General features: G+C 44.9%; 1 protein-coding gene across 5 annotated transcripts in view; it reads right to left on the bottom strand.

Moving 5' to 3' along the window:
• The window catches only part of RABGAP1L (RAB GTPase activating protein 1 like), a 302,720-nt gene that overhangs the window by 244,735 nt on the left and 43,301 nt on the right, over nt 1-14,684 (bottom strand). For all 5 annotated transcript variants that reach the window (XM_064148105.1, XM_064148106.1, XM_064148102.1 and 2 more), the window contains exon 11: nt 12,340-12,484. In XM_064148105.1, coding sequence (XP_064004175.1) covers nt 12,340-12,484 — 145 coding nt within the window. The remainder of the gene's footprint in view (nt 1-12,339; nt 12,485-14,684) is intronic.

The raw sequence follows: 14,684 nt of genomic DNA, 5'->3' as shown, positions 1-14,684 counted from the left end.
CAATGCCAATCACTCTCTCTGTGAAGAACTTCTTCCTAATATCCAGCCTAGACCTACCCTGGCACAACTTGAGACTGGGTCCCCTTGTTCTGTTGCTGGTTGCCTGGCAGAAGAGGCCACCCCCCACCTGGCTACAATGCCCCTTCAGGTAGTTGTAGACAGTAATAAGATCACCCCTGAGCCTCCTCTTCTCCAGGCTAAACAGGCCCAGCTCCCTCAGCCTCTCCTCATAGGGTTTGTGCTCCAGGCCCCTCACCAGCTTCCTTGCCCTTCTCTGGACATGTTCCAGCACCTCAACATCCTTCTTGAATTGAGGGGCCCAGAACTGGACACAGTACTCAAGGTGTGGTCTGACCAGTGCTGAGTACAGGGGAAGAATAGCCTCCCTTGACCTACTGGCCACACTGTTCCAGTTTGCTGCTGTCCACATGCCTGCTGAGGGTGCATTCTGTCCCATCACACAGGTGACTAATTAAGACATTTAACAGCATTGATACCAACACCAATCCCTGAAAGACACCACTGGACTTTGGCTGCCAGCCGGACTTTGCACCACTGATGGATTCTTTCATCCCAGCAGTCCAGCCAACCTTCCAACCACATGATTTTTCACTTATCCAGTCCCTATCTCATTGCTTTAATAAGGACAGTGTGAGAGACAATGATGGAGTCCCTGTTAAAAACAAAGCACACAGCACCCACCACTCATTCCTTGGTCGCAGCAGTGGACACCTTGTCACAGAAAGCAGGGAGGTTGGTCCCAGTAATTTGCCTTGCTGATTATTTTCAACAACCTTGTTTGTCCTTCACATGCTTAGAAACTACTTTTAGGGAATATATGCTCCGTAACCTGTCCCATGGACTGAGGTTAGACTGACTTGGGGTCTTCTTCCGGCCCAATGGCTTTGCTCCCTTCCCCCCAGTCCTATCACTCCCTGAGAGCCTAAAAAGTCCTTCCCCAGCTTTTTTGTAGCCCCCTTCAGATCCTGGAAGGCCACAAGAAGGTCACCTGGGAGCCTCCTCTGCTCCAGACTGCACAGCCCCAACTCTTTCAGGCTGTGCTCACAGCAGAGCTGCTGCAGCCTCTGAGCATCCTCCTGGCCCTGCTCTGGACACACTCCAGCATCTCCACATCCCTCTTGGAATAGTGGCTCCAGAGCTGGATGCAGTACTCCAGGTAGGGTCTCAGTAGAGCAGAGAAGAGGGGGAGAATCACATACTTAACAGAGTCTTTATAACAAAAGTAATTATGTTATTGCTAATTTCCATTTCTGGTTTGAGGAAACAAGATTTCACTTAAGAACTCTTCCTCACGTCAACAAAACCTTAGGAATTCAGTATGCTTGCATGTTTTTCACCTTCCTGTTTTGCCAGTGCAAGAGGGTTATTTTGTTTTGGGGAAGGGTCTTTTTTGAATGGGCTTTTTCCCTGCATCTCACTTCAAAAACTTTCCTCTAATCAATACTCCTCACATCTACATTTAAAGCCAACTGTATAGCTAGAGAGCAGCTTTTCCAACAGATTCAGCCCCCCTTAAGGAAATCTACTAGATCACCTGACATACAACACTACCTTAGACATCAAACTCATTGTCAGTTAAGAAACCAAGTAGCTAAGGTGGAAAACTCAAGTGTTGTTTCAGAGAATTCGAGCATAAAAGTGAAATACATCATAAAGTGAGTAGAAATATATTAACAGAGTAGATCACAGGCTCAGAGGATATTAGGGGTTGGAAGGGATCCAAGGATATCATCCAGTCCAACCCCCCTGCCACAGCAGGACCACACAATCTAGCACAGGTCACAGAGGAACACATCCAGACAGACCCTGAAAGTGTCCAGAGAAGGAGACTCCACAGCCTCTCTGGGAAGCCTGTGCCAGTGCTCTGGGACCCTTACAGTAACGAAGTTCCCCCTTGTGTTGAGGTGGAACCTCTTCTGCTGCAACTTACACCCATTGCTCCTTGTCCTATCCCAGGGAGCAAGTGACCAGAGTCTGTCCCCCCAATCCTGACCAGCCCTCCAGACTAAACAGTCCCTCAGCCTCTCCTCATAAGCTATGCCCTCCAGTCCCCTCATTATCCTTGCAGCCCTCTACTGGACTTCCTCCAGCAGATTCCTGTCCCTTTTAAAACAGGGAGCCTAAAACTGAAGGCAGTATTCAAGATGAGATCTCATCAAGGCACAGTAGAGAGGGAGGAGAACCTCCCTTGATCTGCTGGGCCACTCTTCTTAATACACCCCAGGATCCCATTGGCCTTCTTGGCTACAAGAGCACATTGCTGTGCCAGGGATGTTCTCCACCAGCACTCCCAGGTCCCTCTCCACAGAACTGCTCTCCAGCAGATCACCTCCCAACCAGATAAAAATGAACAGGTAGGATTTAAGCACTGATGGGAAGAAAAAAAAACTTTTTAAACTGAGTTTTAATTGAGAAGCTGTTACAAATGAAATAAAAGAGTAGGTGGAACTGAAAAATAAAGTAGATGAAGCAGCCTGAAGGAGAAGGAAATCAGGTCATGAAGAAAGGTAGGAATAGAAGGGGAATACTTCAAAAAGAAGAAGTTTGATTTTTATGTAGGAGAAGAACAAAAAATGAAGGGGGAGCTGAAGTTGGCAGCATATTATCAGGGCAAAAATATAGAGAGATGTTCCTGACATGGAAATCATTCCATGCATCCTAGATAAAAGAGAAAGGTCACCAAAAAAAAAAGCCAGTTTCCATTTATAATGGAACAGGAAATTATAGAGCTTGAACTATAGCTTTGCCAGGATAGGCAAGAGCAAAACAAAGTTTGAGTTATGAAATTCATTTACATGATCAAATGAAGGTGGATTTGCAAAAAGGTCCAACTTTTCAGTGCATTCCAAACTATTTTGATGAAGAGGAAAAAAAGAAGATTTTTAAATGCATTCCAAATTATATACTTATGAAATTACAATCCCCAGTATAGTTCCTAATTTGGAGGGAAGAGCCATAATCAGGAGCAGAAAAATACAGATTGTATGAATAGGAACAAAGAAGACTTGCTTTGAATTCTGCTTGCAAAGATCTAAGTTCTAAGAGCTAAGTTATGTAATTAACTTGAAGATGAATTAATTTGGTGGAGTCTGAGGTGCATATAAAAGAGTAAAAAACAGAAAGAAAAATAGTGGTAGGGCTCCATGATCACAGAATCACAGAATTTCTTAGATTGGCAAAGCCCTCCAAGCTCATGGAGTCCAATCATTAGTTTCACACTGATAAGTCCTTGAGTAAACCAAATCCCTCAGCACAACATCTAATCACTGTGAATCGCTATGGTTGGAAAGGATCAGCCAGTCCACCAGCAGCCTGGGATGTCAACCAAAGAAGGGGACAGTCTCAAGTTGTGCTGGAGGAGATACAGGCTGGATGTTAGGAGGAAGTTGTTGGCAGAGAGAGTGATTGGCATTGGAATGGGCTGCCCAGTAAGGTGGTGGAGTGGCTGTCCCTGGAGGTGTTGAAGCAAAGCCTGGCTGAGGCACTTAGTGCCATGGTCTGGTTGACTGGCCAGGGCTGGGTGCTAGGTTGGACTGGATGACGCTGGAGGTCTCTTCCAACCTGCTTTTTTCTATGATCCTTCATCACCAGACCACAGCCTCAAGCACCACATCCACTCTCCTCTTAAACACCACCAGCGATGGCAACTCCAGCACCTCCCTGGGCAGCCTGTTCCAGTGCCTGACCACCTGCTCAGGAAAGAACTTCCTCCCAACATCCAACCTAAACCTGCCCTGACACTCGAGGCCATTTCCTCTTGTCCTATCATTAGTAATCTGGGAGAAGAGACCAGCTCCAGCCACACTACAACCTCCTTTTAGGTCGTTGTAGAGGACAATAAGGTCCCCTCTCAGCCTCCTCTTCTCCAGACTAAACACCCCCAGCTCCCTCAGCTGCTCCTCATAGGTGATGTTTGCCAGACCTCTCCACAGCCTCATTTCCTTTCTCTGCACCTGCTCCAGCACCTCAATATCCCAAAGGTTGGGAAAGACCTCTAAGATTGTTGAGCCCAACCATGATCCTGTGTTCTGTGGTTCCACTCTTGTGCAGTGAACATACAAACAAGCCACTGTGACACAGCTGCATTTGATGTACAAATCCTTAAAGCTGAATAAAAGAGCGGAGAAGAATTACTGCTTCTGTTCGGTAGTTTTGCTCCCACACATATGACAAAGCCAACTAAATGCTGCACACTGGAGGCATTCTGGTAAATATAAACAACTTCCACATCCACTCTGCTGTCTGAAAACTGACATCTCTGAGAACACACAAGAAAGTTACATCCAAGATGTCACAATTCTAAGGCAATGCAATTCTTTACTCCGTATTAGGAATTTACAAGTCTGTACATTAGTCACAGAATCATAGAAACAACCAGGTTGGAAGAGACCTCCAACATCATCCAGGCCAACCTAGCACCCAGCCCTAGACAATGGCACTAAGTGCCTCAGCCAGGCTTTTCTTGAACATCTCCAGGGATGGAGACCCCACCACCTAACTGGGCAGCCCATTCCAGTGCCAATCACTCTCTCTGCCAACACTTCCTCCTAACATCCAGCCTAGACCTCCCCTGCCACAACTTGAGACTCTGTCCCCTTCTTCTGTTGCTGCTTGCCTGGCAGAAGAGACCAACCCCACCTGGCTACAGCCTCCCTTCAGGTAGTTGTAGTCTCTCCTGTCCTACTTGATAGCAGCAAATGCAAAAGAAAATCAACATTAGGGACACGTTAAAATTACCTATTGCCTGGCATTTACTCACAGTGCCCAGACAGTCTGCAAGGCACTTTAAGACACTTAAGATTTAACAGAACACTGATCAGCAAAACAAAAAAGACAGGAATCTCACTGTGAAGTTAATAGTTACCAGTAAAATGTCAAGAGGAATTGTCTGGTGAGAAAAGTCTTTTTAATCACCTTTATGTAAAAGGTAATTTTGAAATTATATGAAATGTGAACTTCTGTGAGCATATCAGCAGCAGCCTGGGGCTACACAAAGGCATGCACTCAGGACTGAAACCTGAGACAATCCTCCAGCAATAGAATCATAGAATGGCTTAGGTTGGAAAGGACCTTAGAGATCATTTACTCCAACCTCCCTGCCATAGGGAGGGATGGCTGTCAATTAGACTCGGTTTCTTAAGGCAGCATCCAATCCATCCTCAAACCCACCCCCAGGGAGGGGGCATCCACAACCATTCCAGAGTCTCAGAATCATAGAATTATAGAATCAACCAGGTTGGAAGAGACCTCCAAGATCATCCAGTCCAACCTATCCAGTCCAACCTATCCAACCAAGACCATCCAGTCCAGCCCTATCCATTCAACTAGACCACAGCATTAGGTGCCTCAGCCAGGCTTGGCTTCAACAGTTCCAGGGACAGCAACACCACCACCTCCCTGTGCAGCCCATTCCAATGCCAATCACTCTCTCTGGCAACAACTTCCTCCTAGCATCCAGCCTACACCTCCCCAAGCACAGCTTGAGACTGTGTGCCCTTCTCCTGTTGCTGCTTGCCTGGCAGAAGATACCAACCCCCACCTGGCTACAACCTCCCTTCAGGTACCACCCTCTTATTTACCTCCCTACTTACTACCCTCATACTGAAGAACTTCTTCCTAAGATTCAGTCTGAACTTACCTCAGCTTAATATCATTCCTCCTTGTCCTATCTCTAGACACCCTCAGGAAAAGCAGAGACCCTACAGGAAGGCTGGAGAGGGACAAGGCAGCTGTAAGATCCCCTTGGAGCCCTCTCCAGGCTGAACAAGCCCAGCTCCCTCAGCCTATCATCACAGCAGAGCTACTCCAGCCCTTGGTTCATTTTTGTGGCCCTCCTCTGGATTCACTCCAACAGTTCTACATCCTTCTTATGATGGGAACACCAGAACTGGACACAGATTTCACAGTGGGGTCTCACAAGAATCACCTTTGTCAACCTGGCCACACTCCCCGTGATACAGCCTAATAAGCCAAGAGGACTGCAAATCCTTTTTCAAACAAGTTTCAAACGATCCTATTTTGATGAGCAGACAAGGGAGGACAACCACTACCCAAACAAAGCATCCAAAACATTCCAGAGAAGATGCAACCATCAATTTATGCTCATTTTTTACTGAAAAATACCTGGTTTGTACCACAATCTGAAGTTATTTTATGTAAGTCATAAAAAAGGACTGAAATCTAAGAAACAGATTTCACCTATGGACCCAAGGGACTGAGAATTCCCTTTGTATGGAAGCAATTTTTCCTATCATTCTGCAAGAATAAACTGAAGTCATCAACAAATTTCCCTGGAGCATTCATGAACTGCAGCTCAGAGCAATGGAATGATGCTTTGCCTTGAAATTTCACAAAGGCAGTGTGAGCAAGAGATTTTATCCAGGACAGAATCCCTACCCATGATGTGTTCCCAAAGGCATCCTGCATGAGTGTCCTGTGGACACTGGAGGGGGTCAAGGAGGGTATGATAGCTCAGAGGGAGCCCCACTCATTTCCTGAGGGCTTTGCCTACAAACCTGGCTTACAAATGAACTCCAGCAGCAAAGTGGGTTACAGGGTAGGAAGAACCCCAAAGTCCCAGGTAGGTGACTTTCCCTGTACTTCCATTTCCCTACAAACCTGCAACAGGAACAACCTCAAAATTCCCCAATTTTCCCTTTTATTTACAACCCTGCAATTGTACTGAATGCTTCTATAAGCCAAGAAAGTGCTTCAGATCCTGAACAGTGGGGCCAGCACAAGAAGGGAGGATCTTCTGCCCCTGCACTCAGCACTGCTCAGGCCACACCTTGAGTGCTGTGTCCAGTTCTGGGCTCCTCAATTCAAGAGAGATGTTGAGGTGCTGGAAGGTGTCCAGAGAAGGGCAAGGAAGCTGGTGAGTGGCCTGGAGCACAGCCCTGTGAGGAGAGGCTGAGGGAGCTGGGGGTGTGCAGCCTGCAGAAGAGGAGGCTCAGGGCAGAGCTCATTGCTGTCTACAACTCCCTGAAGGGAGGCTGTAGCCAGGTGGGGGGTTGGACTCTTCTGCCAAGCAAGCAGCAACAGAGGAAGGGGACACAGTCTCAAGTTGTGCCAGGGGAGGTCTAGGCTGGATGTTAGGAGGAAGTTGTTGTCAGAGAGAGTGATTGGCATTGGAATGGGCTGCCCAGGGAGGTGGTGGAGTCACCGTCCCTGGAAGTGTTCAAGAGGAGACTGGCTGAGGCACTTAGTGCCATGGTCTGGTTGATTGGCCAGGGCTGGGGGATAGGTTGGCCTGGATGATGTTGGACGTCTCTTCCAACCTGGTTGATTCTATGATTCTATGACTAGACAAACCCCAAAGATCCTTCAGATCTCCACCAGTCTGGGACTGTGTCCTCCCATGGAACTGCAGCAAAGGAGTTTGTGTCTGAAGACAGCCACTGGGCAGCTGATCTCATGAATTCAAGGTTTAGAAAGTCTTAGCTAATTTTTATGGAGACAGCAAAGACTCCAGTACAGATTTAATTGATCTTCTTTAGGACCCACCCACATGACTGTTTTGGATTAATACAACACACAGTTCCTATGAATTACATAAAGCTATTTTAATGTGCATAAAAATGCAGAGTTGACTATTTCCCCACTACTAATGTCATTCTTCTGACTCAGACCTCCTCATTTGGTCACACTGTCCCTCATCCTAAGCCTCTATTTTATCACTAAATACTCTCAGTAGCTCTACTGACTCCTAAAACACCACCTCCTCTACTCCTTTGCTTTTCTGCATCCTGAAAACAGCCTCTACCCACCCACAACATTCGACACAACATCCAAATTTAGTCTGATCATCTCCAGTCATTTAGTATTGCCCACTCCTTACCTACTCTATGCACTTTTTGTGCTGTTCAATACATCACACAGACTTCTTTGAAGCTCTCCAGGTCCTTGAACCTTCCATTTCTATTTTCACTGTCAAATTTCACCATCTCCACACTGATTTTTCTCTTACTATGTTACCTTTGCTATTGTATAGAATCAACCAGGTTGGAAGAGACCTCCAAGATCACACAGTCCAACCTATCACCCAGCTCTGTCCAATCAACTAGATATGATATTGTTCTTGGGGAGAACACAGAGATAAAAGTTTTACCCTCTTTAAGCTTCTTGTTTCTGCTCTTTTGTGGCTCCTTCTTCTACAGCTTTACATTTACATAGAATTTCTTCTCATTAAAGGCCACTAACTAAACACCAAATTGTATTTCAGTAGGACTCTTCTGGATCTAAGTCCAGTGTTGATGGATCAGTATCCACTTTGCTGTCAACTGCAGCCCTGCTCAGTTAGCAGCTGAGCAGCAGAAAAATTGCAACTAAATCATCAAGAAATCAGTTGTTGTGGTAAATTAAAACTGCATTCCTGCCAGACATCTGAGAGTGTTCTAGAGGCAATCTAAAGCCCATGCTTTGACACTCCTTTTCAGAGACTTTGGAGACTTTCACCTATCAGGAATCACCTATTTCAGAAATGTCTGCTAGACATCCTGTGTCTACTCTGCTGCTAATGTATAGGATGGAAGAAAAGCTAGCAACCAGACACTTGGGACCACAAAAAATACCAGCAAAAGGCCTCTTTGACTCTGTTACAATCAGTTAAAAGAGTATTTCCTGGTTTTAAACAGAACTGCTCCCACTTACAGTGATCCTGAATCTATTCTGATTCAAGCAGAAACTCAAATGGAGTTATTTAGTATTCTCCTGGGATGTTAGATTGTAATTAAAAAAAAAATGTAAGAGTTAAAATACTGAAGCCAAATGAAGATCATTTCCTCTGTGGTGAAAGCAAGTACTGCTGCTAGAAGTAGCCAGCCTAGCCATGGAATCAGAATTGTTTTGTTTAGAGAAGACATAGATCTTGGAGCGCAAACTCTAACTCTATAACAAGACTGGTGATAAAGCATGTCCCTCAACACCACCTCTGGGTCTTTTCAACATTGCCACAGATGAGGATTCAACCACCTCCCTGGGGAGCCCTTCCAGTGTTTGAGAACCCTTTCAGTGAAGACACTTTGTCCTCACATCCAGCATAAACACAGAATCATAGAATCATTCATGTTGGAAGAGACCTCCAACACCATCCAGTCCATATCCAGCATAACCATAGTATCAGAGAATCAGTCAGGTTGGAAGAGACCTCCAACATGATCCAGTCCAACCTATCACCCAGCCCTATCCAATCGACTAGACCATGGCACTAAGTGCCTCATCCAGGCTTTTCTTGAACACGTCCAGGGACAGCGACTCCACCACCTGCCTGGGCAGCCCATTCCAATGGCAAATCACAGCCCCTGGTGCAATGTGACCCTGCTCCCTCCAGATTTGTTACCAGGGAGAAGACACCAACTGCTGCCTTCTCTCAGGCAGTTATAGAGAGGAATGAGGCCTCCCCTCAGCCTCCTCTCTTCCAGACTAAATAATCCCAGTTTCCTCAGCTGCTCCTTACCAACCTGTTCTCCATACCCTTCACTGGCTTTGTTCCCCTCCTCTGGACCTGCTCCAGCACCTCAATGTCCTTCTCAGAGTGGGGCACCCAAAATTCAACAAGGCACTCAAGGTGTGGCCCCACCAGTGCCAAGAACAGTGGGACAATCCCTGCCCTGGTCTTGCTTGTGGCACTATTGCTGCTTCAGGCCAGGATGCTGCTGACTGCCTTCCTTGTTCTTCATATCTAGGGCTACACTTCCCTGGCCAGTGTTTCTGCTGCAAAGACACTGTCTCCAGCCTTAGGCTCACAAGTATAAGCAACCTGGTTGATTCTATGATTCTTAGTGTCATGATCTAGTTGATTGGAGAGGGCTGGGTGATAGATTGGACTGGATGATCTTGGAGGTCTCTTCCAACCTGAATGATTCTATGATTCTTAGTGCCATGATCTAATTGACTGGACAGGGATGGGTGAGAGGTTAGACAGGATGAGCTTGGAGGTCCCTTCCAACCTGGTTGATTCTATGGTTCTAATGCAGTCAAGTATTTCATACTGCTAGAGGAGACAGGGACCACATTTGGCCTCTTGTTAAAACAAAAAGAATATTGGGGAAAAAAAGCCTTCTTATGAACATCTTTATTGGTATAGTCATGACATGAGACATCCCACTGAGCTGTGTGCATGCACACACACAGGGTACAGAGGAATCACGAAAGGTGCAGTTGTGGCATGCATACACAACTGAAACTGCAATGTGGACTGCTTCTGAAGTAAATTAAGTACCATTCTGTGGGCATGGAGGATATATATAAGAATATAGCAAAAAAAAATATATGAAGAGAACAAATAATGATTTTCAAGATCTGTAATGGAAACAGCAGCCTCAGGCCTAGGAAATAGTGAAGTCCTTATAAAGAACACCTGCCCCAGTCAGGCTGCAAGCACAAAAAAACCTCTATGGCCAGGTAATCCTTAAAGACAAGAAAAAGCCTTCTTCCAAGGCTAAGACAAGACATTGTAAACTCAAGAGGGTTTTTTTTTCCATCATCATAATTAGTACCCTGAAAAGAAAAAGAAAGAAAAAGAATGAAGAGATTTATTTAGCAAACTGCAAATGACTCATTTAACCTGCATATCCACCAGGATAGAGAAGTTCTAGGCAGAGAACTCTAAATGCAGTTTCCATGAGAACAGAGTCACATCATGATATTTTTAATGCCTTCTCTTAGGAAGTGATCTACATTTAAAATACGGGAACCAGCATTAGAAGCTAAACCTAAGCTGAACTCAGGTTCATATCCCAGTGGAACACTTTTATATTCTAATAAAAAAAAGCTTGTCTATGATAGTACCATGAGGACAATATCCACTTTATGACTGATTGTGATACATTCATCAAGTTCTGGAACTGTGCTTTACTCTTCCCAGTAAGAAGGAATAGTAAAAAGGATTCAAGTAATTACTTCAACCCTATCGTACCAAACAAGCTCCCAAGAACATTCTGCCTAGTACAATTCCAACATCCAACAGGGAAAAGAACACCCACAGATGCTGAACTACACTACACTGAACCACAAGAGCCCAAGGTCAAATCTGAAGCAATTTTGACTATGAAGAGCAAAGCAATCTCAAATGCCAATTAAACAGAAAAGCTCCTTTAAAGAAAGTACTGGGTTTGCTAGTCAGTGCTACTTGATAAAAAGGAGGGAGTAGCAGTGACAGTTAATGCCCATCCTGCTCCATTCCCAGGAGTCAGAAGCAGCTTTTCACTTCACTAAAGAGCACCTGTCTGGGGGCTTTGTAAGACTGGAGTCATCTTGGATATGTGGGGGTGTTGGTAATCATATAACCCTACTTGCCTGCTCCTGGCTGTGTTGATCACAGGGTTCCAATCTGTATTGCATAAACTACTTACCTATGAGTAAGAATCAAGAAGGAATTCTTTCTGCTGTAGTAGGTCAGACTGTTTATAGTATTGACAAAACAGTGCCAGAGATCTGAAGAACTTTGTAAAACTCTCTCAAGTTCTGGTAGGTCAGACACTCAGATGAAAAATGACACACAGAAAGCCTACTCTGAATGCTAAGGGCTAACTCCCAGAGTACAAAGAGAAGGCAGCAGGCCAAGTGTCTTCAAAAAAACCCAATGAAACTTCCAAAACAACAAAAAACATCAGTGGGAAAAACACTGAGGTACTGCTAGTTTTGGATAGGACAGCAAAGACACTAGGCCCATGAAGAGCACCAACCTTTAACACAATCCCCAAGTGAAGCAGGAGGTATTTTGCTAAGCACTCATTGTAAATAAGGGGTAACAGCCATAAGCTCATCAGACAGTTTAAGGATGAAAGAATTCCCTCTATGAGTCTGTCTGCAATTTGGTTTGCTTTTCTTTACCAACAGGTATTTAAAGCCCACCACTTCAAAGCCCATTTCAATGCTGTCCTTTAGCACCAAGTTGAAGGCAAATGGCTTCCATCAGACAAAAAGAACTCCCTCTACAGGTTTTCTGTCTTGCAAGCAGAGCACAAAGGCAGCAGTAACACATTCTGATGCACACAGAGAAACGGGCATGCCTTCTCTGCTGCTTCTCCTGAAGAACTCTAAATAATTGCTTAAATGCAGTACTAAAGAATCACAGTGAATAGAAAATTACAGGTGATCTTTATGTCCAAACCAGTTGTATTTCTAATAGATGCAAGGAGGAGTTATTAAATGAGTAATTTAACAGCAAAAATCTAACAGTACTACCTATGGGAACTCCAAGTGCTCATTTAATGGCCACGGTGGTCTTATGTTGAAGGTTGGACTTTGACCTTAAGCATCGACCTTAAAGGTCTCTTCCAAGTGAAACAATTCTGTGATTCTAAGATTTATTCTTACCTTCTTCTGCCTCATCCTCCTGGGAAGACGTAGGCCCTCCTCCACTTGTTGGAGTGATCAATTCTTCTTCCTTGGCAGATTCTCTTTGTAGGCTGACAACTTCATAAATTGCATCCCCAGCACTTGTGTGGCTTTTTCCTTCAGACTAAAACAAAATATGTGTCTGTATTAGGTCTGCATTGCTGATAAATACAGCTCTAACAGCATGCCAAAGCCAAATCCAAAACACATGCAAGCAAGTCTCCTATCAAGGCTAAACATCAGTTTGGGTAAGACTCCCTCAGATTCCTTTGCAATGGCACAGATAGACTGGCAGTAGCTGACAGCTCTATTTCTCTTTAAGGTTTTTTAGGTAGAAAATAGAAATAAAACTGCATTGTTTCCAAAGCTGCCTCCTAAGTACTGTTCAGAACGATGACAGAAAAGGCTTTCCAATTTAAACACATATAATGAGGCATGGTCAAAGAGAAACTGCAGCAAAAGAAAAGAGGAGAGAACAAACAGGGAAAATATTGGAGTAACTGGCATCAAAGAAATGGGAATCAAATGCCTGAGGAGGTGGCAGAAATTTAATGGTAGGAGGTTTTAGTAGGTAAAGACAAGACTAAAAGAAAAACAAACAACCCTCATGTTTTTTGAAAGCTGTACATTGTGAAAAGCTCCTTGTAGTCTTTTACTCATTCAACAGAACAATTAATCTTCCTTCCAGTGAGTGTACTTTGGAATATACTCTTTTGAAAGAGGAAATATAGTGGCTGTATCTAGCTATAAAATTTGTGTTTGCAACCCAAGTTCTGTTTATTTCTCACTGCTATATAGATGTGTGTGTCTGTGTGCACACAAGTACTGCTGTTGACACTGCTGTTGACCTAACAGCTAAACTGACTCAGAAATTGGAGTGTAGTATCTGCAACTACCTATGTCTGAGGTCAGAATGTTTTCCTGAACAGAATTATTTCCACTGAATAGTAGTTTTAATTCCCAATCTGCCTCTTCAGTTATTTGGTAACAAATTACTTTAAAGGTTGAGGGAGGGAGGGCAGTGCTTGTTTTGTTTTCCCAAGCTAGAAAAGTTCAGTTTAATCTAAGTCCTCTACGAAAAAGAAGTTACTAATCTATAATTTAAGCACTGGATACAAACTTCCACAGAATCACAGAGTATTAGGTGTTGGAAGGGACCCTCTGAAAATCATCAAGTCCAACCCCCTGCCAAAGCAGGGTCACCTAGGGTGGGTCACATAGGAATGCATCCAGAAGAGGAGACTTCACAACCTCTCTGGGCTCCAGTCCTCCATCACCCTCATCGGAAAGAAGTGTCTCTTCATGTTGAGGTGGACTCTCCTGTGTTCTAGCTTGTACCTGCTGTTCCTTGTCCAATCACTGAGCACCACTGAAAAGAGACTGAGACTTTCATCCTGACACCTACCCCTCAGATATTTATAGGCATTGGCCTACAAATAGCCTTCTCCTCTCCAGACTAAAGAGCCCCAGGTCTTTCCTCATAGGAGAGATGTTCAAGCACCCACATCATCTCCGCTAGATTCTCTCCACTCTCTGCCTCTCTTGAACTGGGGAGCCCTAAACTGGACACAGTATTGCAGGTGTGGTCTCACCAGGCCAGAGCAGAGCAGGAGGAAAACCTACTTAAACTTGCTAGACACACTTTTCTTAATGCACCTTGGGGTGTTACTTGCCCTCTTGGCCACAAGGGCACATTGCTGTCTCATAGATAACTTACTGTCCACTAGGACTCCAGGGTCTTACTCCAAGTGAATGCTTTCCAGCAGGATGACCCCTAGTCTGTACTGGTGCCTGGTGTTATTTGTGCCCAGATCACAGAACAGAAGCATAGAATCAAACAGGCTGGAAGAGACTTCCAAGCTCATCTAGGCCAACCTAGCACCCAGCCCTGGCCAATCAACTAGATCATGGCACTAAGTGCCTCAGTCAGTCTCTTCTTGAACATCTCCAGAGACAGTGACTTCACCACCTCCTTGGACAGCCCATTCCAATGCCAATCACTCTCTCTGGGAAGAACTTCCTCCTAACATCCAGCCTAGACCTCCCCTGGCACAACTTGAGACTGTGTCCCTAGATGCAGGATTCTGCACTTGTCCTTATTGAGCTTACTGAGATTCTCCTCTGCCCACCTCTCTAGCCTGTCCTGATCTCATTGGACAGCAGCAAAACCTGACAAGCTGTCAGCCACCCCCACTCCAGATTTGTACCATCAGCAAACTTGCTGAGCATCCACTCAATTCCGTCATCCAGGTCACTGATAAAGATCCACTACTGACTCATGGGGAGCACTGGAGCACTACTGACCAGAACAAGTGTCTTAGTTT

The sequence above is a fragment of the Pogoniulus pusillus genome, chromosome 8 (assembly GCF_015220805.1).
Source record: "Pogoniulus pusillus isolate bPogPus1 chromosome 8, bPogPus1.pri, whole genome shotgun sequence".
In the NCBI taxonomy this organism is placed as follows: domain Eukaryota; kingdom Metazoa; phylum Chordata; class Aves; order Piciformes; family Lybiidae; genus Pogoniulus; species Pogoniulus pusillus.
The sequence above is the reverse complement of the archived record's forward strand: the minus strand, read 5'-3'. Positions and strand labels throughout refer to the sequence as shown.